Source organism: Rhineura floridana, chromosome 12 (assembly GCF_030035675.1).
Source record: "Rhineura floridana isolate rRhiFlo1 chromosome 12, rRhiFlo1.hap2, whole genome shotgun sequence".
Classification (NCBI taxonomy): Eukaryota; Metazoa; Chordata; class Lepidosauria; order Squamata; family Rhineuridae; genus Rhineura; species Rhineura floridana.
The window spans coordinates 45085479-45106917 of NC_084491.1; the positions used below are offsets into that span (position 1 = coordinate 45085479).

Sequence of the window (21439 nt, forward strand, 5' to 3'; positions counted from 1 at the left end):
TGTCTCTCGACAAGGTTACAATGGAGCTCAAGGAAACGTCATTAGGACTGTCTCGTAGATCATGGAGGTGTGCTTCTTTTCGTTAGCACTGTAAGTGATGGGTTTTTTGGGGGGTAATTTGCAAACTAAATTCTGCATTTGTTCATGTATGCTTCTTGTCCTGTTTGTAAGGTCGTGCTATGATGTGGCTGTTCCTGACATTCCCCTCCTTTACGGGCAGCCAAGACAGGATGTAAAAAAGGCCCTGGCCACAATCCCTGGAAAACACAGCACTGCCCTCTTGGTGAGCCATGTGCAGGGAGGGGGGAAAGGCTGAGCCAACAGGCAGAAGGTCCATGTGTGCAGCCCACCCACCCACCGTGGGGGGAAAAGCCTCCTTGATCCTGGGCAGATAGCAGGTGGCAGCCTTAACTGACTGGTAATGAAGCACAGGCAGGTGAAGGTGGGGTGCTGCATCAGAAATAGGTGACTGCATGTCAGCAGGGGTTACAGGTGGCTACAGTGGGGAGTGGGAATCCAAACACTGCAATAATATCTTTATTCAGACCAACTCCAATTGATGGAATTTTTAAAAAATGTATTTCTGCAAGTTTTGGTAAACAGGAAGGAGAGCCATGGCTAAAGTGCAGCCATTCAGTAAAGGTCAGGGAAGTCCAAACCAAGCCTTCACGTTTTCCAGCACTCTTCCTCAGCCTGAATGTTAAGCAAACCACACAGAGGGCTGCGGGGGAGATAACTGGATATGCAGGGAATGCAATCCACCCACCAAAAACAAGCAAGTGCAAAGTTCAAATTTGGTAAAGGTTTGTCGATGTTCAGGCTGCAGATCTGCTTTGAATAGTCGGTTTCCAGCGTCGGGAAGTAGAAGCCAACTATTCAATGCAGATCAGCAGCCTTAATTCCTGACACTAGTAAGGAGACATTTTTTATTAATTAAATTGTATCCTTCCTCCCAAAGGAAAGGAGGGCAGGGCGGCAATCATAAAAAAATTAGGGCTACACAACTTAAAATAAAAATAAAATTCTATTTACAACACCTGTAGCCATTTCAAAAACATTTGGAAGCCTTTAAGTGCCACCCCGTGCCCTCCCAGTCACGATCGTCAAGGTCGCAGGGGGCAGGGTCTGTCAGTCATCCCACGCTGGGCCACCAGGATTCCTGTCGAGTCAGCGAGCGCGGGCACTTCCGCGGAGCCGGGCTGGCGGACAGGCTCGGGCTCTCTGCTTGCGGCGCGTCCTCGCCAGCCGTCGTGGCGCCGCGGAAACCCTTTCCCCGTCGTGTGGACGGGTACAGCTGCTCCCATGCGCTGCCAGCAGCTCCCGGGGCCTCCGCAGCCGGCAACCAGGACTGGGGTAGCGGGGCGCAGGCCGGGGAGAGCCGAACGCTCCTGCTGGCTTGGCCAGCGGGCACCCGCCTGCGAAGGGGATTCGGGTCTGGCCGCCGCCTGGCCCTTTAAAGAGGCGGGGCCCCTGCGCTGACGTCACGGGCAGGCCCGAGTGTTGGCGGCGCGGCCTGTGGCCAGTCGCAAGCGATACAGAGTAGCGAGCGGAGCCTTAAAGGGGCCACGCTCGCCGCCAGCCTAGGACGGGAGGCCCATCGCCGCGCCTCGGGGCTGCCGCACCCCGCCGGGCATGGTGGCTTCTCCCGCCGACGCCGCTTGCTGCTTCGGCTCCCGCCGCTGCCAGCCTGCCGGGCTGGGGCCATGCTAGGCCCGCAGGGAGCGCCCCTTCTGCTGCTGCTGTTGCTGCCGCCACCGGGGCCAGGGTCGTGGTGGTGGTCCGGGGCGGCGGCGGCGGGCGGCGACGTCAAGAGAGTCGTGCAGAAGGAGGCCGACTTCGACAAACTCTACACAGACACCGTCAACGGCCAGCTGCTCAACATCTACGCCTTTAACCACACTGTCACGCGGAACCGGGTGAGGAGTCTCTGAGCGCGTGCAGAGCGCGGCGGCCCAGGCTGGGAACTCAGCTCTGCTGATTGCCCAGTTTCGTACCCCGCTGAAAAATGGGTGGGCGCCAGCAGCCCCCTGTCCCCCCCCCCCGCAACCCAGCTGGAGGCGGGAGGGGCGCATTGGTTCTGCTAGGCAGCAGGCTGCCCTCTCGGAAGCCCTCGCCCGCCCTCTTGCGCTCTCCATGGGCCTTTCTCGAAGGGCGGCAGGAAAGGCCTTGATGGTTGCCAAACGCAGGGGTGGGGTGGGCAGAGAGATCTGTCCCCGAGCGAGAGAGCCACGTCCTCGCCCGCCCGACGGCCCTACCTGCTCATTATTTGTTGCCAAACCCCGCAGCCTTTTCAGGCTTCCTGCTCTTGTCCAAATCAACTGAGCTCAAGTTCCTAGACCTCAAGAGGAGGCATCTCCTTTTTCTCCTCCCAAAGACGCCATGGAGCTGTCCCTCTGAGGACCTCAACCGCTCCATCCTAAACTCCCTCCCCCCAGGTGGCTCAAAGGTGAGGTGACCCTCAAGATCCTGACCACTTTTGGCCTCCAGCATTCCTTGGAGCCTTCATTTTGTGTTTTGTGAGCTGTTCCGGGTGTGACACTTTAGCCTGCAGTCCAATGCACACTTACCTGAGAGTAAGTCCCATTGAACCCAATGGGGCTTACTTCTGAGGAGACACCTATTGCACTGCAGCCTTAGCCAGGCTGCGAGGAGTCTGTTTGTTCTGGGCACCTGGCCATGGACTGGGGGCTTCCAGGGCGCCGCACAAGTTTGCAGCCAAGAAGGAAAGAGCAAAGGTGGCCTCCCCCACGTGGCCCCCTTCCTTGAGTCGGAGAATGCATAGCCTGAAAGCTGTGGGCCGGCTGCTCTTCCCAGGTGAAAATCCACCACGTGCAGCAGCCGCAGCAGCACCCTTCAGGCAGCTACCGAGCGATGCGATGGGAGACCCACTTTGTCAGCCCTGTTTCTGATGCTAAACGAGAGAGAGAGAGTTTTCACACATCAAAAAGTTACAGTCCAGGAAATAATTCTTCTTTATGTCCCTTGATACACCTTTGGGCTGGCCTCCTTTGGGAGGAGGGGCAGGACGTGCGTTTTATAAAACAAGGAAAAACTAAGTCAAGTAGTTTTCTGGTGCTGCTCGTCCTGTGCCAGGCAGAAGAAGCCTTCTGCTTCCTTGGCACCAATTCAAATCATTCAGTGCCGGCACAAACAGGTGCCTGCAGTCCTTATTCCTCCCCATTCCAACAGGGCTGCTTTCTGTGCCTTCTCGTGCCAGTGGTGGGGGGCAGGGGGCAGGTAGCTGCCAGGAGTTCCTAGCCAAGGGACTCTGGACTCCACCTCAGCAAGGGTGCGGGATCTCGTCTTCTTCCTGGATTCTTGAGAAGAGGACTCACCTGGGGCTCCTCCTTGGCTCAGGCCAGCCTTTCTCCTCTGCCAGTCTGTGGGAGATTCCAGGGCAGCCTTCCTGGGACGTGGTCTCGGGATCCCTTCTCTCGCCCACAGCCTGGCCCTTTCTGCTCCTGAAGAGGTCAGCCCCACACAGCAGCCTGCTGCTTCCCTTCCTCTGCTCTGTCCTTGCTGCCCCACAAAAGGGGGCAGAGTGACCACCACCCTCAGCCTGTGCACGCCTTAGCATCTTGGGTGGCAGAGCGGGAAAGGGTGGGGTTACGGGGCAACCTGAGCTTCCCTGACCCCCCCACGGCCTTTTTTAAAGATAGGAGCGCAGGGCAGGTCTTAATTGGTGTGCGGGCTTTTACGAGAGCTGACCCAGGAGGCTGGATGTGGAGTGCTTTCTTGGGCGCCTGCCAGCCAGACTCATTAGCATCGTTAGCCCGCATAGCAGGGCTCTGTCTGCACTCCAGCCCCTGCAGCTGGTGGCCTGGGGAGTGGGGGAGAGAGCAGGCAAAAGGTCCAAGGATGAGGTGGGCTGTAGGAATGTAGGAAACTGCCATACAGAGTCACTCCCAATGCTCCATCTGGCTCAGTGCTGTCTACACAGACTGGCAGTGGCTCTCTGGGATTTTAGGCAGGGGTCTTTCAAAGCCCCAGCCCTACCTGGAAAGAGCATTGAGGACTGAGCCCAGGCCTTCTGCATGCAAGGCAGCTGCTCTGCCTCTGAGTGCACCGGTGCCCCTGCCCTTCCTGCAGCTCTGTGTTCTTGACTGCAAAATCCTGCACCAAACCCCGGCTCTCTCCTTGTCCTGCAGACCGAGGGCGTCCGAGTGTCGGTGAACGTGCTCTCGGAGCAGAAGGAGACACCTGTGCTCTTCGTGGTGCGGCAGAAGGAGGCCGTGGTGTCCTTCCAGGTGCCGTTAATCCTCAGGGGCCTGTGAGTACCTTGCTCCCCTGGGGGATGGGTGGCCCCCTAGACTGCTGAGGGGCAAGCCTTAGGGTCCTCTTTGCCTGAGCCAGTGGGGGTGGGCACCGAGTGTAGAGCTCCCCCACCCCAGAGCAAGCAGCTGCTTCTAGCCTGGAGGGATGCAACAGCTTCTAACTGTCTCAAAGGGTCCTTTGCACCCCTCGAGCTGCGGCTAAGGACAAAGTGACTGAGACCTATTGCCGGGATGACCCTCGTGCCGGAAGGGGTTCACCTGCTTCCTATCCCAGCTGGGTTGTGCAGAGGGGTCTGTTGGGCCCTTGAGTATGGGTCTGCCGGGGGCTAGTCCGGTGTGCGCTGACGCCCTCCCTCCCCTTGGCCTTCAGGTACCAGCGAAAGTACCTCTACCAGGATGTCAGCCGCACCTTGTGCCAGCCCCAGACCAAGACTGAAATGGAGATGCAGTTTTTCTTTGTTGACGTTTCCACACTCTCCTTGAACAATACCTCCTATCAGCTGCGGGTCACTCGGGTGGAGAGCTTTGTGCTCAGGTGAGCAAGGCCTGACCTGGCCTTTGTGGCCTTAAGCAGCTGGCCACGTCCCCTGGTAGCTGGGACTGTGCTCTTTAGATAACGAGGGGGTGGGGGTAGAGAAGGGAACAGTTTGGGCTCAGACACAACATTTTCAGCTGTGGGTGTGAAATGGATCATGGGTTCTTCTGAGCATGTGCAGAGCTACTCAGCTATTCCTGGCTCACTTTCCCACCCACTCTCATGTAAAATTAGGGGACTGGGTTTCTCTCTCTGAGGATGCAACTTCCAGGCAAAGTCAAACTTTGCTCCTCCAGCCATCATCAACGCTGCGTGTGTACACGTACACACATGCTCACTGCAAGCCTTTCCTCTCTTTTTCCCTAACATAGAACAAGCGAGCACTTCATCTTCAATGCCACAGCAGCCCAGCCACAGGTGAGTCTCTCACAGGTGCCTTTCTCTGCTGGGAGGAAGGATTAAGAGCACAGATGGTAACTGCAAGGAGGAGACGTGTCTGTCTGAAGTTTCAGTTTAGGAATCCAGGACTTGTGGGTTCTGCATCTGCAGGCAAAGTAGGGGAGGAAGGACAGGTTGCCTTGCGGGTTATGTGCATATCACACCAGGGTCTGTGACTCTGGTGTTCTTCTGTCATGAGAATGCAGGAAGGCGCCGCCTTGTCCCAGCTCAGACTCTTTGCCTACTGAGCCCAGGCTGGCTTGCTCGGGACTCTCCAGGGCCAGAGACAAAAGGCTTTTTCTTTCACGTGGTCCTCAACATCTGAGCTGCTGCTGACCCTGCTCTTCTGGGTGGCAAGAGAAAGGGGGAAGGGCCATTGGGGGGGGCTTTGTGCCAGCCAGTGACCTTCTGGGGGCTGCCTGTGGCTAGTCCTGCCTGTCTTCTCTTCCGGGCAGTATTTCAAGTACGAGTTCTCGGAGGACGTGGGCTCGGTGATTGTGAAGGTGACCTCAGCCATGGCCTTCCCCTGCTCTGTCATTTCCATCCAGGACATCCTGGTAAGCAAGATGCGACCGGGGGGAGCGGAATGAGGGGTCCCGCCATCTTCTTCGCTGCTGCCCAAAGTGGCATAACTCTGCCTCTTCCTTAATTCCTCAGTGCCCCGTCTACGACCTGGACAATAACGTGGCCTTCATTGGCATGTACCAGACCATGACCAAGAAGGCAGCCATCACGGTGCAGGTGAGTCTGCTTGCTGGGTGCTGGAAGGATGCAATCCGAGCCCTGTGGAAGCAGCTGGCGGGCTCTCCGTTGCATCTCTGGGGTCAGGTGGCATCAATTAGCAGGTGCTTGAAATGGTATCGGTTGTGCCTGTGGCACTCCTGAGGAAGTGATCCTTGCTGAAGAGAGAACGGATTATTTGGCTGCTCTGTGCAACTGCCACAATCCCTCTGGCTCAGCGGTTGGCAAACAACGAGGCTGCGCCACCTGGGTCCAGCCTCAGAAACTCTGTCCACCACTCTTTGTGAACTTCGGGGGGGGGGGGGCGGTTGAAAGGTCTCTAAAGAGAGACGGGATGCCCCACGCTGCAGTCTTTTCAGAGCCTGTTACTTGGCATGTTGCCCACCTGTCGTCAAGGATTTCGGCAGTCCAAGGAAGCAGGTGCCTGATCCTGCTCTTTCCCTGCCCCCCACTTTTTAACGTGCAGAAGAAGGATTTTCCCAGCCATAGTTTCTACGTGGTGGTCGTGGTGAAGACTGAGGACGAAGCTTGTGGAGGGGCGCTGCATTACTACCCCTTTTCCAAAGGTACAGAGGGGGGAGGGGTTTCAACATAGTTCTGTTCCTTGGTGGTGCCTCTGTTTTGTTTTGTCTCACCCTGCCACTAGGTGGCGCCCTTGGCGGAATCACAAGATGGAGACTGGGTGGATGGGCGTTCCATGGGTGGGGCATGTTGTTATCTCACTCTTTTTATTACAAACTGTCACTGGAGACTTCTGTTGCTGAGTAAACAATCCTTTGCTTGGAAATTCAATAAAACCACACCAGGAAGCATTTCCAAATCATTTTGGGGAGGATGACAAGGAGACAAAGTGCTAAGTGACTGTCGCGAACCCGCCCTTCACCAGGGATTCTCCCTCCTGACACCCCACACTTGGTTCAGGGAATCCCCACCCAGCGGAATGCTTGCCTCAGCCTGGGTCAGATGCGCTCTCTGCCCCACAAGCTCCAGCCTTTCCACCTTTCGTCCCACCCAGGAGGTGACCCCTGGTGCGCCCTGTCAGCACAATAGGAACTGAGTAGGATCCCGATACGGTAGCCCATGTGGCCAGGCAGACGCGCAGGAATTTAAACAAACAACGAAACTTTATTGAAATACAAGACGTTAAATAGTACATGCATAGTCCTCTCTTCCCTGCCTGCCCTCCCCCTCTAACTCATATGTAACCCACCCTTTCCCTCCCACAACACAACCTCCTTCCTCCCACTCCAAATCCCAGCAACAAAAACTCTTGTCTTCTTATTCAGACCACCCCCCAGATCTCTCATTCCCTCACCCGCCCCCTCCCACCTGGCAGCCTTACATCCTGCATCCTCCCAGGCATGCCACTGACTCCTTCAAACCCGTAGCGCATCTAATAACAGTGCCCAACAGGTAGCTTCCTTACAGGGAGCCTACAGTAGGTCCTCTGAAAACATCTGGATTTAGTTTTTTACGGGGAAAGGATAGCGATGGAAATCTGGTGGGTGTGTTGTATACATGCAGCGAATGAACTGTGCACTGCCCCCCTTAAGCACAAGGTAGCCTCTCCCCCTTCCCTTTGTTTATTTGTTTATTTCTGAACGGCCTTCCCCGCATGGGTCTCCAGGCGAAACGAGGAGGCACCGCTCCTGCAGGACTGCATTAAGAGCCTTTCAGGGATCTGTATATCACCCTCTTTTAATAAACCTGTTACCTCACCAACACCTGTGCAGACAGCAAATCGGTGGCTGACCCCTCGACAAACGAGAGGGCATGTTAGAGAGGCATGGTCAGAGGAAATGGGTTTCATGCTGACTGAAGGGTGCACATGGGATCCCCAAAGAGTGGGCAGCGTCTGGGTGTAGGAAGCTGCCAAGAGGAGCTCCAGGACAGGGTGCAGCTCCGGGCAGGATCCATATTCCTTGCAGGCTCCCATGCTGAAGAGGCCTCCAGGGAGATGTTCTTGGGGTCATCCCGGGGAAGGGCAGTGGGCTGTGCTGCTTCCAGTTTGGCCAAGCATGGTCTTTTTGCCCTTTCAGACGAGCCTGTTGACCAAGGCAACCGCCAGAAGACCCTGGACGTTGTGGTGTCACCAGCTGTCAATTGTAAGTAGCCCTGGGGTGGCAGCTGCACCCGTTTGGACTGGTGAGGGAGGGAAGAGCAGCCCAGACTTGGGAGAGCAGCTCCAAGCTGCAGCTCATCTGGACCTGGTTCTGGACTACTCTTGTCTGGCTTTGAAGGGCTGTCGCACAGACAATGGAGCGATTTTGTTTTCTGTTGCTCAAGAGGGTCCAAATTACAAGGGAGAGATTTAGGCTAAACATTAGGAGGAATTTCCTGGTGGAACGGGCTGCCGCAGAAGGTGGTGAACTTTTAAGTAGAGGCTGCACGGCCTCTGCCAGGGATGCTGAAGGCAGCAGATTTTCTCAAAGAAAATAATCTTTGAGGTTCCTTCCAACTCTGATTCTGTGTGGCCCCAGATTGTGTTCTGAGTGCGGTACCAAAGTGGCACACGCCCTGCAGGGATTTTGCCCGGGGGTGTCTAATTTTTTCACTAGACATTTTTCACTGAGATATTTGCCAGTATCTGTCAGCCATAAGATGGATGGTCAGCAACAGAAAAGGAGTGCAGGCCATGGAGTGTGTGGCTTGGAGAAGCTTGGTAGACAGAGGCAGGCAGCCCACCCGCCACTTGGGAAGAGGCCTTTTGGAGGTTGCCCCGTTGTCAGCTCATCAGCAGCTCCAACATCAGCTGCTGCCCCTCCACACGGTCTTCCTGTTCCCCCACCCCCTTCCCTGCAGCACAGGTCTATGTGAACGGGATGCTCTTTTGCCTGGGGGTCTTCCTCTCGTTCTACATGCTGACGGTGCTCATTGCCTGCTGGGAGAACTGGAGGTGAGTCCTACCTTGCGCCCGTCAACAGCGTGGCGCTCCCCTCCTTGTTTGGCTTGCCGTTGGAGTCAGGTCAGTGTTCCAGCTGCTGTCAGGACCGCCCACCAGCCTGGCATGGCCCTTGTCACCATCTGCCTTCCTAAGGTGTCCAGGAATTGAGTGTGCAGCTTGGCTCCCTTGCAAGAGTTGTCTGGCAGAATAATTTTCTCTGCTCTTTACTTGCTGTCTGGATTGATGTGTGGTAGGACACTTCGGCTTCACAGAAAGGGTCTCCTGTGACTTCAGGCTGCTGTTGCCCTTTGGCCTCCTCAAATCTTCACAAAGGTCTAGTGTGGCCACTTCTCTAGGGGACAAGGAGCCCAGCCTACTCCCCCAGAGCCATCCTGGGCTCCCTCTGCCCCCTCCATCTCTCTCTCTCTCTGCCCCAAGGAGGCAGTAGCCTGAGGTTCTCTTTGTTACTTTACAGGCAACAGAAGAAGAAGCAGCTACACCAGCTGGGCCTCTTGGCTGCCGTAGACACACCCAGCACTGAAGCTGGTGGGTGATGGGTGTGTGTGTTGGGGAAAAGGAGCCTGGGGGCACCATGGTGGAGGGTTGCTCTTTCTCCACGCTGAAATTTCTGCACTTGAAACCATTTGTAGCCACCTGGCAATTGGCTGCATGTCCACTTTCACTTGGCTTCAGGTGCAGTGCTACCCATAACAGAGCTTTTGATGAATCTGAGCTCTTTGAGCAAAGGAGGTGGGCAGCAGTTATGGCGGGCGGGATGTTTGGGGAGGGGTGATGTTAGAAGGGCAAGGGGGCAACCTGTGCAGGGCACAAATCTGCAGCCCCCAGGCGCTGCAGCCATGTGCTGAATCTCTGCTTTCAAATCTGTCTCCAAAATCAAGGAGATCTAGAACCTTCCCCCCACCCTAATAAAAGTGGGGGGAAAGAACCGTGGAGCTGTGCAAATCCAGACTTGTCAGCTCCCACTCAGAATTCTACATTCATGGGATGAATGGGATTTATTTCGTTGTCCAAATGGCTTTGGCCTGTTTCAGGATGGATAGAGGCCACTCTTGGTGCCTGGCACTTCCAGCTTTTTCATAGGGTGGGGATTTGCACTGGCAAGAGGCATGGCCACTCCCCGTGCTGGTACCACTTGTGCCTGCGAGCCAGAGGCAGCTCAGGCCTGCCCGGGCATCTTCTGGGGCTCTGTAGGGGCAGCGCAGCATCCACCAGTTGTGGTGCGACACCACTTGGCCACTAAAGTTTGGGTTTGCATCAGTAACTCTCTCTCTCTCTCCCTCTCTCCCTTCCTTCTTTCCTTTTCTGGGGCACCCCACGCTCAGCTTCTCTCCTTGGTAAGCATGGAGCCCCCTCTTCCTTTTCTTCACTTCCCAGCAGAGAATTCTCTCTGCAGCCTTTTGTCTTTGCCTTGAAGAGGTGTTAGGAACAGGCAGGCAAGAGAGGAAACCCCCCTCCCCCCAGAGCTGTGAGCTGGGGCCTCTTCTGGCTCACCCCACTTTGAAGGAACGTTGGGGGTTGGGCAGCGAAATAAGAAACATTCAGCCAGTTGAGATTTGGGGCAGGGAAGTTTTTTGGGGGGAGGGGGGAAGCAGCTTGCTCTTTCTGTTCCTCTCGGTCCTTCCCCCGAGACCTTTCCCTGGTTCACGACCGCCAAGGAGGGGCGCCACTTTTGCATGCCCGTCGGCTGCCCTCTGCTCCTGCCCGGCCCCCTCCCCATGGTCACTGACTGCTGATGGTTTGTTGCAGGGCATCCCCACATCACCCCAGACTCCTTCCTGGGGCACCAGCCTTACAATGGCTACAGTTATGGTTCCTTTGGTGAGTCCCGGGCACAGGTGTTGCCTCCCCCTCACCCCACCTCAGCTGTGGGTACAGATGCCTTCACTGCTCTGCCAGCTTGCCCAGGAAGCAAGATGCTTCAAGGGGTTGCTTGGGGGGAGGGCTCCTCCTCCTCTTCCTCTCTCACATTCCTCTGCAGCTGTGGGCGTGGCTCCTGCTCCCTCACTTACGCCCCCAACCCCTCCCCAAATGCTGTTGCAGACAATGGTTCCACGGCCAGCACCGAAAACGTTACCGACAGCCTGCTCTCCACAGAAGCATCGTACAGTTACACAGGTGAGGCGCTTACCTGGCCTAGCTGGCGTCTGGGGGTGCCTGGGCGGGCTTCCTTCCCTCAAATGCCTGGGATGTGCATGCTTGCATGGTGGGGGGCAGGGGCCTCTGTCCCCTCGGAAGGTGGGTGCAGAGGCTGAGCTGGGCTTTCTTGATCCTTGGACCTTGTTCCTGACAGTCGGTTGGCGTTTCTGTGCTGGTTCCCGAGAGCTGACTCCTCGGTGTAACTCTTTCCTTTCCTTTCAAGGGCAGGATGCGTGTCAGCACCGGCAGAGACACTGGGCCATTGCAATGGGTAGATGCTGGCAGAGAGGGGGGACAATCATTGCCAATCAGGCATGCCATTCCTGGTCCCAGAGCCTTGCCACTTGCAAGGGAGGAGGCGGTGCTTTGCCCTCCAGGACTCCTTTGGCCTCCCCGGAGAGGGGAGGGGAGGAATGGAGCAGGCCAAGCAGACGATTGCAGACAGATGTTCACAATAGACTTTGGTTACTTTGCAAGTTTCCCTGGAGTGATTTTGAGGGGGGCAGGGAAAGAGAGAGAAATGAAGCACAGAGTGTGCAGGCAGCTGGCAAAGATGCTCCCTGGCACCAGGAATGTGATGCAAAGACACCCCCAATCCCCCCCGCTCCATCTTGAGCAGCCTGTAGCTTTCTAAGGGGCTTCCAGACTGAACCACAAAGCTGGGAGGGGCGTCAGAATGGAGAACCTGTCACATCTAGTATTCCAGTATTTTTCTTCAATCCTTGTGGGTAAATTTGGGTTCCTAGCCATACTGGTGGCTATGCTTATTTTTCCTAGAGACAAGGCCCCTTAGAAAGCTCGCAAAGGAGGGGGGCTGATCTGCATGAATCCACCCCCACGCCAGGTAATTGCGTGGATTAGGCCCTTCCAGAGCAGGGTGATTGCTGCTGCTGGGGAGAGGAGGGGAGGAGCAAAGGGTCAAGTCCTCCAGGCGGGGGGAGGGCCTTTGCTGATACTGTGAGGCCCGTGTTTGGCAAGGGGGCTTCTTGGCCCCATTGCTGCCCAGATGTCTGGGCTCCTGCTGGGAGGAAGGGCGGGATATCAATAAAATAATAAATAAATAAAGTCTGGCGGCCATCTTCCCAGAAATGGGGCGGCCAGGAGGTCAGCTGCATTCCTAATTTGATGATGGGCTGAGCTGACCTTTATCTTTTGCCACGGAGGCTGCCACGTGCGTCCCCCCAAAAAAGCCGTGTTGGGCTGGGTGGCCCCTGGGGGCACCTGGCAGACCAGCTGGCCATGGGCAAAGGAGGGGGAAGCGCCCTGTGCCTTGGCAGTGACGCTGCCCCCTCGTTGCCTGCAGATCGCTCCCTGGAGAACATGGCTGGGCGCCCGCGGCTCGACTCGCTCAGCTCTGTGGAAGAAGATGACTATGACACCCTGGCCGACATCGACTCGGACAAGAACGTCATCCGCACCAAGGTGCCTAAAGGGGGCGGTGGCGGTGGAGGCCATCTGGAGCCATCTGCCTACCAGTGCTGTGGGGAGACCTGCTTCTGAATGTCGAGGGCTGGCAGTGATGGTGCCCCCACCTGCCATTTAGAACAAGTTGTGGAGATGTGAGGTGGGAGCAGAAGGAAATTAGCTGTCCGTGGCGTGACTTGCTTGCTTGAGACACCCAGAGTGATCTGCAGGCACCTCTTGCTGCCTGCGGCTCTTGTAGTGTCCCTGCAAGGCCAGGGGTGGAGGGGTCAGAGGAGACGGGTGGTGGGAGCCGTCTGCAGGAGGTGTCATGGTTTGGAAATGCTGGCCTGCCTTGCAGCCTTCAGGCCTGGATTATCTTTCAGTGTGTGTGGGGGGGAGGGACGGTTCCCAAGGAGCGTCACAGTTCACCCCCCTCCTTGCCTCTTGTTGCAGCAATACCTGTACGTGGCGGATCTGGCCCGCAAGGACAAGCGGGTGCTGCGAAAGAAATACCAGATTTACTTCTGGTGAGAGAAGCGAGGGATGGGCATGGACGGGAAGGGTGGCTGTGCCATTCTGGGCACTGGGCTAGTTTCTCTTAAGGATATTAGAAGGGCCCAGCTGTCGGATCAGGGCAAAAGGGGCCCATCTTGTCCAGCCTCCTGTTCTCAGTGTGGCCAGCCAGAATCCCCAACAGGAAGCTCAAAAGCAGGACGCAAGCGCAAACACAGCACTCCCCCTGCTTGCGATTCTCAGCACCTGCCTCCGACAGTGGAGGGAGGAGAGAGGCATCGCAGCCAGTAACTATTGATAGCCATAAGAACGTAAGAAGAGCCCCTTTTTGCCTTCCGTCCCTAGGAAAGGTGGTGGCATGGAGTGTTTGCTGCATTGAGCAGGGGGTTGGACTTGATGGTCTTATAGGCCCCTTCCAACTCTGCTATTCTGTGATTCTATGACCAGAGCTGCAGGGCCCTTCCAGAATGCCCCTGGTGGGACAGGCAGGGGTCCACTGCATGCATCATTGTGGAGATATGTCCCACATGCAGGGGGCATGTGCCGCCTCTTACCTGTTCTGTCTCCTGCAGGAATATAGCCACCATTGCTGTGTTCTATGCTTTGCCTGTCATCCAGCTGGTCATCACCTATCAGACGGTAAGTGCAGACATTCCTGGGCTTCTCTCCATGTGCTGGGATGCTGCATGAGGACCATGTGGGTGCCCGAAGGACCCCAACAGCTTGGTCGTCTCGCGCACCCTCCTTTTGCCCACATCTAGCACTGAGCAGCTGCTCCCTTCTCTGTGCCCAACCTTCCTGGCTCTGACCTCTGCCCAAGAGGGTGGTGGGCCGTGGGGTGGATTGGACCCCTGCCAGTCCGATCCTCTTCAGTGGGTACCCTGGTGGAGAAGAAGCAGTTCTTTCTTTCTTTCTTTCTTTCTCGTTGGCAGGTAGTGAACGTTACTGGGAACCAAGACATTTGCTACTACAACTTCCTGTGTGCCCACCCCCTGGGCAACCTCAGGTAGGGGAGGATCAGGCCCAGCCCAGAAGGTGGGGGTGTGGGTGGTGGTAGCAGCAGCAGCCCTGGGTCAGGGGCTCCACCGGAGCCTCTCTGGCTTTCGGCCACAATGCCCAGACGCAGACCTTCCTGCCCTGGTTTCCTCCCTAGCGCCTTCAACAACATCCTCAGCAACATGGGCTACATCCTGCTCGGGCTCCTGTTCCTACTCATCATTCTGCAGCGCGAGATCAACTACAACCGGGCACTGATGCGCAACGACCTGCAGGCTGTGGTGAGTTCACGGAGGACAGCCGCCTGTGTGGCCGTGCAGCCCTCTGCATCCTTCCTCCAGCCTCGGCACCGGCCTCTGCGCCCTGCTTTGCCTCGCCTGTCCAGGGATGCTGTTGTGCTCCCTGTACCAGGTCCCGGGTTCTACAGGTATATCCAAGGTTTAGCAGGGAGTGGAGAGTGAAGAGTGGGGGCTGCCGGTGAAGCTGCCGGGAGTGACGTTCACAGCAGTATTTTATTGATTAATAAATGCAGCAGCCAGTGTTCAAAATGCAGTATTTTCCACCAATTTAAACACCTATACAAATATAAACAGCGTAATCAGAGTTGTGACAGCAATAAAAACACATGAGCTGAATATATCATAGTGAGGCACAACAGCATTAGACTGAAAAGAGAGGCCTGCTTTCTGGACTGTGGACACCGGCCTTTGCCAAGGTGGTGCCCTGCTGATGTTGGAGAACAGCTCCCATCACCCCAGTTGCATGGCCTGTGATGTCGGGCTGACGGGAGCGCAGCTGTGGTGGCTGCTTGGCCAGGACTGATGGGAGGTGCACACTGGTGGCATCAGGAGGGTGCCTGGTTGGTGAAGGCTGTTGTGTGTGTATTCGCTCTCTCTGTCTCCTTTTGGGAGAATGTTCTTTCCCTTGTTCACTGGGGTCGTGTAGAGTTTTTTCCCTACTCCTTGCTGCCACTGTTCAGCCCTTTCCCTCCACAGCAGACGGGCACCCTGGCAGACATGAGCAGGGGTGGGCAGTGTGTGCGGAAACCACTGATGATGTGTGCCAGCGTGTGGGGTGGGCAGAGGCAAGGGGCCCTGGCTCCTTCCCTTGACAGCAGCACCTCTCCCCCTAGGAGTGTGGCATCCCCAAGCACTTTGGCCTCTTCTACGCCATGGGCACCGCCCTCATGATGGAGGGGCTCCTCAGCGCCTGCTACCACGTCTGCCCCAACTACACTAACTTCCAGTTTGGTGAGTGCCACCTTGGAAGTGGGGCAAGGCCCAGGGGCACCTGCGCCCTGAAGCTCAAGCTGCTGCAGCTGTCCCCAACCTGGTGCACTCTGCCTGTTTTGGACTGCAGTTCCTATCAGACCCAGCTGGCATAGCCATGGCTGTGCAAAACAGCTGGAGGGCATCACAGGGGCATGGCCGGGCTTAGAATCTGAGGCGGGGGGAGGAGGGGGCATCTCCAGGAAGGGTTCTGTGAAGGAAAGGGCAGCCTCAGCCCCACCTTATATGTTCCACCTGGGCTGGACTTGGGGCATATGAAGAAATAGCTATGCTGGGGCCCTCCTGCACATGTGCGAAGTGCACTTTGCTTCCCTCTGAATAGCCGTCCTAGCGCAGAACTCAAGTGCTGGTGGTCTTTTCCCCACAGACACCTCTTTCATGTACATGATTGCCGGCCTCTGCATGCTGAAGCTGTACCAGAAGAGGCACCCGGACATCAACGCCAGTGCCTACAGCGCCTATGCCTGCCTAGCCATCGTCATCTTCTTCTCTGTCGTGGGGGTGGTGAGTGATGATGGGAAGCCCTGGAGCTCCGCGGGGCAGGCTGCTGTGAGCTGGCTGACAGCTGGGAGAGTGGCCTCTGGAGCCGCTCCCTGGAACGGGCTGCTTTCCTGAGCGTGGCTTTAATTCGTTGCATTGAAAAACAAAACAAGTTCCATCCTTCCCTGCCCCCCTCCCAATTGTCTCTTGGAATAGTGGGAACTTTAGTGTCCATTTAAGGTGGGCGGGGAGTCAGAAAAGAGGCCTCCTTGTGCTCATCCCACTTGCCCACCACCCCGTAGAACTCTGTATGGCTCCAGTGGCATCCAGTGGCTTAATGGGCCCCTCCCCCACTCCCCCAGGTCTTTGGGAAGGGCAACACAGCCTTCTGGGTCGTCTTCTCAGTCATCCACATCCTCTCCACTCTGCTGCTGAGCACGCAGCTCTACTACATGGGGCGCTGGAAACTGGGTGAGTGCTGGCAGCCCCTCTCCCATAGTGGATTCTGGCATGCGCTCTCTCTCACATGCGCAAACACACACCGCACACAGAGGAGCACAGCACTGGACTGGTTGCCTTCTGAGGTTGCCCATTGGCCATTCCCAGTTGCTGCAGGGAACAGCCTCCCACCTCGGTGCAGGACTGCCAGGCAGATCTCCCCAGCCGGTGCCTCTCTTCTGTGAACTTTCCTTCTGTAGGATGCCTGTTCTCCAGGGGCTGCAGGTCTCTTGGGGGTCCTCCACACACAGGCCTGTAGCTCAGGAAGCCAACGGAGATGTTTCTTGGAGGTCTGGATGGCCCTGAGCTGCAGAAGGAAGAGGCTGAGCCTATTGGGGTTGGGTGGGGGATGGAGTCAGTCTGGGCCAGGCAGAGTAAGGAAGCTCGCAAGAGAATGACAGGGGAACCTCATTGCTGTGAAAATGATTGTGCAGACATGCCCAGGATAGGCCTTCGGCCCCCTCCAAGCCAGCCACCGGGCCGTTTGCAGGCCCTTGTGGCTTTACCACCTCTCCACCTTTCCACAGACTCTGGGATCCCACGCAGGATCTTCAATGTGCTTTACACGGACTGCATCCGCCAGTGCAGTGGGCCCATGTATGTGGTGAGTACAAGTACCTGCCTCTCTCCTGGAAGGTTTGAGGGGGGGCTGTATGGAAACTCCCCCTCCCTCCCTCCCTCCGGGCCAGAGCCAGCGTGGGTGCTTGGCTGGCCTCTTCTGCAGACACTCGGCCCAATTGCCTCCCTCTGCTTGCGTCCTCAGGATCGGATGGTGCTTCTGGTGATGGGCAACGTCATCAACTGGTCCCTGTAAGTAAGAGCTGGTGGGCAGGACAGGAGTCGGCCTGGGCGGGGGAGGATTATCAGCCAATCCATGGGCATGAGGAGGGTGTGGGGGGTGCAGTCTGAGCTCAGATCAGATCAGATCTGCGTGAGTCCAAGAGACAAAGGGCCTTCTCTTCAGTGATGGTGAGGCTGTGGGATGCTTCCCCACCAGAGACCATCTGGTCTCCTCTCTGCCCTTTGTGAGATGGTTGGTGAAGACTTAAAAAAAAAAATCGGCTAGCTTTTAACATGTGACCTGCTGTTTTAATAGATTTGGGGTTCTTCAAAATCTGGCTGCTGCTAGCCCCTAAATGTTTAACGTGATCTACTCCTGTTTTATCCTGCCATTTTTCACCCACTGTTGTTTTTTCAAGTGGAATTTGCTTTCGTATTTACGTGTGTCAGCATACACACTGCTGCTGCAGTGGCAGCTGAACAGAAAACCAGAGTAGCAGCGATAATTATACATGATAGAAATACATTGTAATATTCATGATGATGACGATGGAGCTGCATAAGCTGCCCAGGGCCTCTGTCTGCGGTCTTGAAGGGCCCTTGGCTTTCACCCTGTAGGAGCCCTTCCCTGTTGCCCCGTTGACTCAGTTTCCCTTTCCTCGCAGGGCTGCCTATGGCCTCATCGTGCGGCCCAACGACTTTGCCTCCTACCTGCTGGCCATCGGCATCTGCAATCTCCTGCTCTACTTCGCCTTCTACATTATCATGAAGGTACCACTTAGAATAGCAGCGTTTGGCCCTCTTGGGCAGGGCGGGTTCAACCCTTCCGTCCCGCCGGGACCTTGTCTCTGGGCCCCATTGTGAGGAGCAAGAGCAAGATATAGAGGGAATAAGGGGTGGTGGGGTGATGATGATGTGAGGGGGGCTCCCGTTCATTGTGGAGGGGTAGATTCTGCTGGATTGTGCTCCCTCTGTGCTTGTCCTGCTGCTGCGAACTCTGTACATCCCCCAAAGGGTCCCCTTCGGTGCCTCTGATCAGCTCTCCTTGCCCTGCAGCTGCGGAGTGGCGAACGCCTCAAACTGATCCCGCTGCTTTGCATTGTTTGCACTTCCGTCGTCTGGGGCTTTGCCCTCTTCTTCTTCTTCCAAGGCCTGAGCACCTGGCAGGTGAGCCGTTCATCCCCCCCATCCCCCCGACCCCCGATGCTGAGGCCATCTGCAGGAGCGGCTCTGGTCGTCCCCAGAGTTGGCGAGGTGCATTTAACGTCAGCACAAGACTGAGCCTTCAGTGGCATCGGCCCAGCTCTCTGGACTGCTCTGCCAAGAGAGGTTCAGCAGGCGCCTCCTCTTTTCACTTTTAAGCGCCTGCTGAAAACCTTCCTGTTCCGCCAGCCTTATGCAGGCAATTAAAAGATGTCTTTTTGCAATGGTTAATCTTTAAATATACAATCAAAACAATGTAAAATAAACCATGTTTTTATTGTATGGTGGTTGTTGTTTTAACTTGATGTGAACCGCTTTGGTGTTTGATGCTTTGATGAAACAGTGGTATACAAATATTTTTATAAATAAACCAGAACTGGCCAAGGCAGAGCTGCAATTTCCAGCCCAGTGTGATTAGTAAGGTGAAGAAGTTGTCCTCGAAAAAACCAACACGTACAGCTACTGTGCAAAAGATCAGCCCTGCTCTGCTTCACCGTAGGCTCAGAGCAGGTGGGGGAAGCTGTGGCCCTCCAGATGTTGCTGAACGACAACTCCCATCAGCCGTAGCCAGCGTGGCCCGTGGCCAGGGATGATGGGAGATGTCGTTCAGCAACATCTGGAGGGCCACAGCTTCCCCATACCTGGGTTAGAGCTTCCCCAAAGGGGGGGCTGAGTCCGAGCTCCTCTTGCGCTTACACTGCAGCGCTGAGGCCGTGCAGACCGTGCTCCATCTCCCGCCACAGTGTCACAGGCTGCCTTGTTGCTGACCCTTCACAGAAAACACCGGCTGAATCCCGCGAGCATAACCGAGACTGCATCCTGCTCAACTTCTTTGATGACCACGATGTCTGGCACTTCCTCTCATCCATTGCCATGTTTGGCTCCTTCCTGGTAGGTGGCCTCAGCTGCTGTGGGTGCCCTGCCAAGGGGTGGGAAATAGCAGCACCCCCACGGTGGTCCCTAGCACCACCTGTGCCCAAAGGGGCTGTGCCAAAAGGTTAGCGAGCAGGGAGGCTTTGTACGCTGCACGTTCACGGACACCCCTTTGCCTTCTTGTAGGTATTGCTGACTCTGGATGATGATCTTGATTGTGTCCAGCGTGACAAGATCTATGTCTTCTAGAGGCTGGATTCCGATCAGGCGCTTGGTGGCCTCTCGCCCATGGGATGGGCACAAGGCCTCTCCTGTCTCTGCTGGTTTGGGGACAGGCCTCGCAAGGGCACCTGGCCAGAGCCAGGATCTGCAGCAGGCGTCCCTTCCCGTTTAACTGCGTCCTGAAGAGCCTGCGGAAGCGAGCGAGGCTGGTGCAGGGCTTGTGCACACCCGGCTCTTTCAGCATGTGCATCTTCATGGGGCTTGCTGCTGCCACAGCCATTAGGCAGCTTGGGATGTTGCTTGCCTTGCGTCTCGGAGAAGAGCTCTGGATGAGGGGCAGTCCCTGCCAGGCTCTCTTGGTTCTGCTGGGCCAGTCTTTCAAGAGAATCAGCACCTCATTGGCGGCCTCCCCCTGAGGGTGGCCAGTGTGCCTGCCTGCTCCCCTCAGAGGAGGCTGGCCTGAGCAGTCCTGAAGTTGCCACCCCACCCTGGCAATGTGGCGCAGGGCCTGGGGCTGTGGGGAAAGCCAGACTCCTTGTAGGGGGAGGGGCCTTGTTGTTAGGGGCCAAACCAGGGGCTTGCATGTGTAGCACCAGGGTCATGAGTGGGCGGGCAGCAGGGATGAGGGGAGAGGGCAAACTGGTGCCTGTTTGGGGAGCCCTCACCCTGGGAGGACTGTGAATGCCCGTAGCCCAGCTCCACATCCTCATGTACACTTTGCCAACCCTAACGAAGCACATCTTCCTGTGTGCAGCTGAGGCAAAGCTGCCTCCTCCTCTCTCTGGAGAGTGACGTCTGACACCAGTGATGATGCCACACCTGGTGCTCTTCCTTCCTTCCTTCCTTCCTTCCAAGCGTGGCCTTTCTGGGGGAGGGGGGGTGCAGTGGATCCTCTTGCCAACAAAAAAATGCCTCCCTTCTTCTGGGCAACAGCCATGCCCAGGAAGAGGAGCCTGTTCCTCTCTGTCCTTGAAGCACACTGTGAGGGGGGGCTCTTCCATGCCTCATATGGGGTGTCAAGCTGGGCTCTGTCTGCTTCTTATTGTCCGTCCTCCCCAGCCCTGCCACTGGGTAGGACTTGGCAGCTGAGTCGCCCCAGACAGTTTACTTTGCACTGCCTGAAGTTTGCTCCTTTTACTCTTGTTTTCTGCCCAGAGCTGGAATCTGATCCAGGAGCCGCTCCTCTGTTTTTCATGATATGAGCTACGCAGAGATAGCCATTCTCTTAATCCCAGTTAAGGGTGGCCACGCTGGCCTGCAAGCCAAAGGGCTGCCTCAGTGGCCGAGGGAAGGCCACCAGTGGAGAAGGACACACACACAACCACTGCGCTATTTCTGGGGAGGAGTTGCACTCCTCTCCCTCCTATGTTTGTCCACTCCTGGTTATGGATTGTGGATTGGTTTTTTTTGTTTTTTTAAATCATTCTCCATGTAAAACGTTGCAGAACAAAATTACAGTGTTCATTTCTATGAATTCAGCTGCCAAATGCAAAGAGATAAAAGACAGCCGTGCTTTGCCCTTTTGTGTCCTTCTTGCTCTCTTTTTGCGTGGGGTGGGGGGCGTCCGTGTCTGTCTTTGGAGGAGGTGCTGCACCCTTCCTTCCATGGCCCACAGCACAGCACCCTTTCGGTTAATCCTTTGGCCCCAATGCAGACTCCACGCAGGAGGAAACAAGTGAGCCAGCACAGGCCCCAGACTCTTCCCGCCACGCCCTCTCCCAAAGGGGAAAGGTTTGTCTTCACCCAGCAGGTAACACTTCTGGGTTTTGGGGAGCCGTACGCTCATCAAGGCAAAGCCCACTGCAAGGGACACACAAGCATACACACAAAAGCAAGGAAAATGTCAAGTGGGTGCTTGTGCTTCCCATCCCCCTTGGAGACGCAACTGAGTACTGAGCCTGGGACCTGCTGCAAGCAAAGCAAAGCTGATGTGGAAGATCAACATGTGGCAAGAGAAGGGTTAAAGTCTCTCACACACACCCATCCTGTAATCAGTCTTTCCCAACCAGTGTGCCTCCCAATGTTGTTGGACCACAACTCCCATCAACCTCAGCCAGCATTGCCAATGGTCAGGAAAGATGGGGATTGTGGTCCAACAACATCTGGAGGCACACTGGTTGGGAAAGGCTGCGTAGCTATTTACATTTCTTAA

At 56.1% G+C, this 21439-nt stretch overlaps 1 protein-coding gene across 5 annotated transcripts; it reads left to right on the top strand.

The window, feature by feature from the left end:
* The first annotated feature begins 849 nt into the window (after nucleotides 1-849).
* On the top strand, nucleotides 850-20806 carry SIDT2 (SID1 transmembrane family member 2). Of its 5 annotated transcripts, none has more exons than XM_061593140.1 (27): nucleotides 850-911; nucleotides 4149-4270; nucleotides 4645-4809; nucleotides 5181-5226; nucleotides 5703-5804; nucleotides 5905-5988; nucleotides 6455-6554; nucleotides 8028-8093; nucleotides 8791-8884; nucleotides 9348-9418; nucleotides 10640-10711; nucleotides 10934-11008; nucleotides 11253-11300; nucleotides 12333-12451; nucleotides 12887-12960; nucleotides 13519-13585; nucleotides 13879-13952; nucleotides 14100-14223; nucleotides 15075-15192; nucleotides 15599-15735; nucleotides 16074-16182; nucleotides 16737-16813; nucleotides 16973-17019; nucleotides 17655-17760; nucleotides 18046-18156; nucleotides 18970-19083; nucleotides 19252-20806. In XM_061593140.1, the coding sequence occupies exons 3-27, from the start codon at nucleotides 4712-4714 to the stop codon at nucleotides 19312-19314; spliced, it is 2196 nt and encodes a 731-aa protein (XP_061449124.1). In that variant the 5' UTR covers nucleotides 850-911; nucleotides 4149-4270; nucleotides 4645-4711; the 3' UTR covers nucleotides 19315-20806. The 5 variants fall into 5 exon arrangements, with proteins under 5 accessions (XP_061449124.1, XP_061449120.1, XP_061449121.1 ...); XM_061593136.1 differs by lacking the exon at nucleotides 850-911 and adding an exon at nucleotides 1176-1916; XM_061593137.1 differs by lacking the exons at nucleotides 850-911; nucleotides 11253-11300 and adding an exon at nucleotides 1176-1916.
* Nucleotides 20807-21439: the final 633 nt, after the last annotated feature.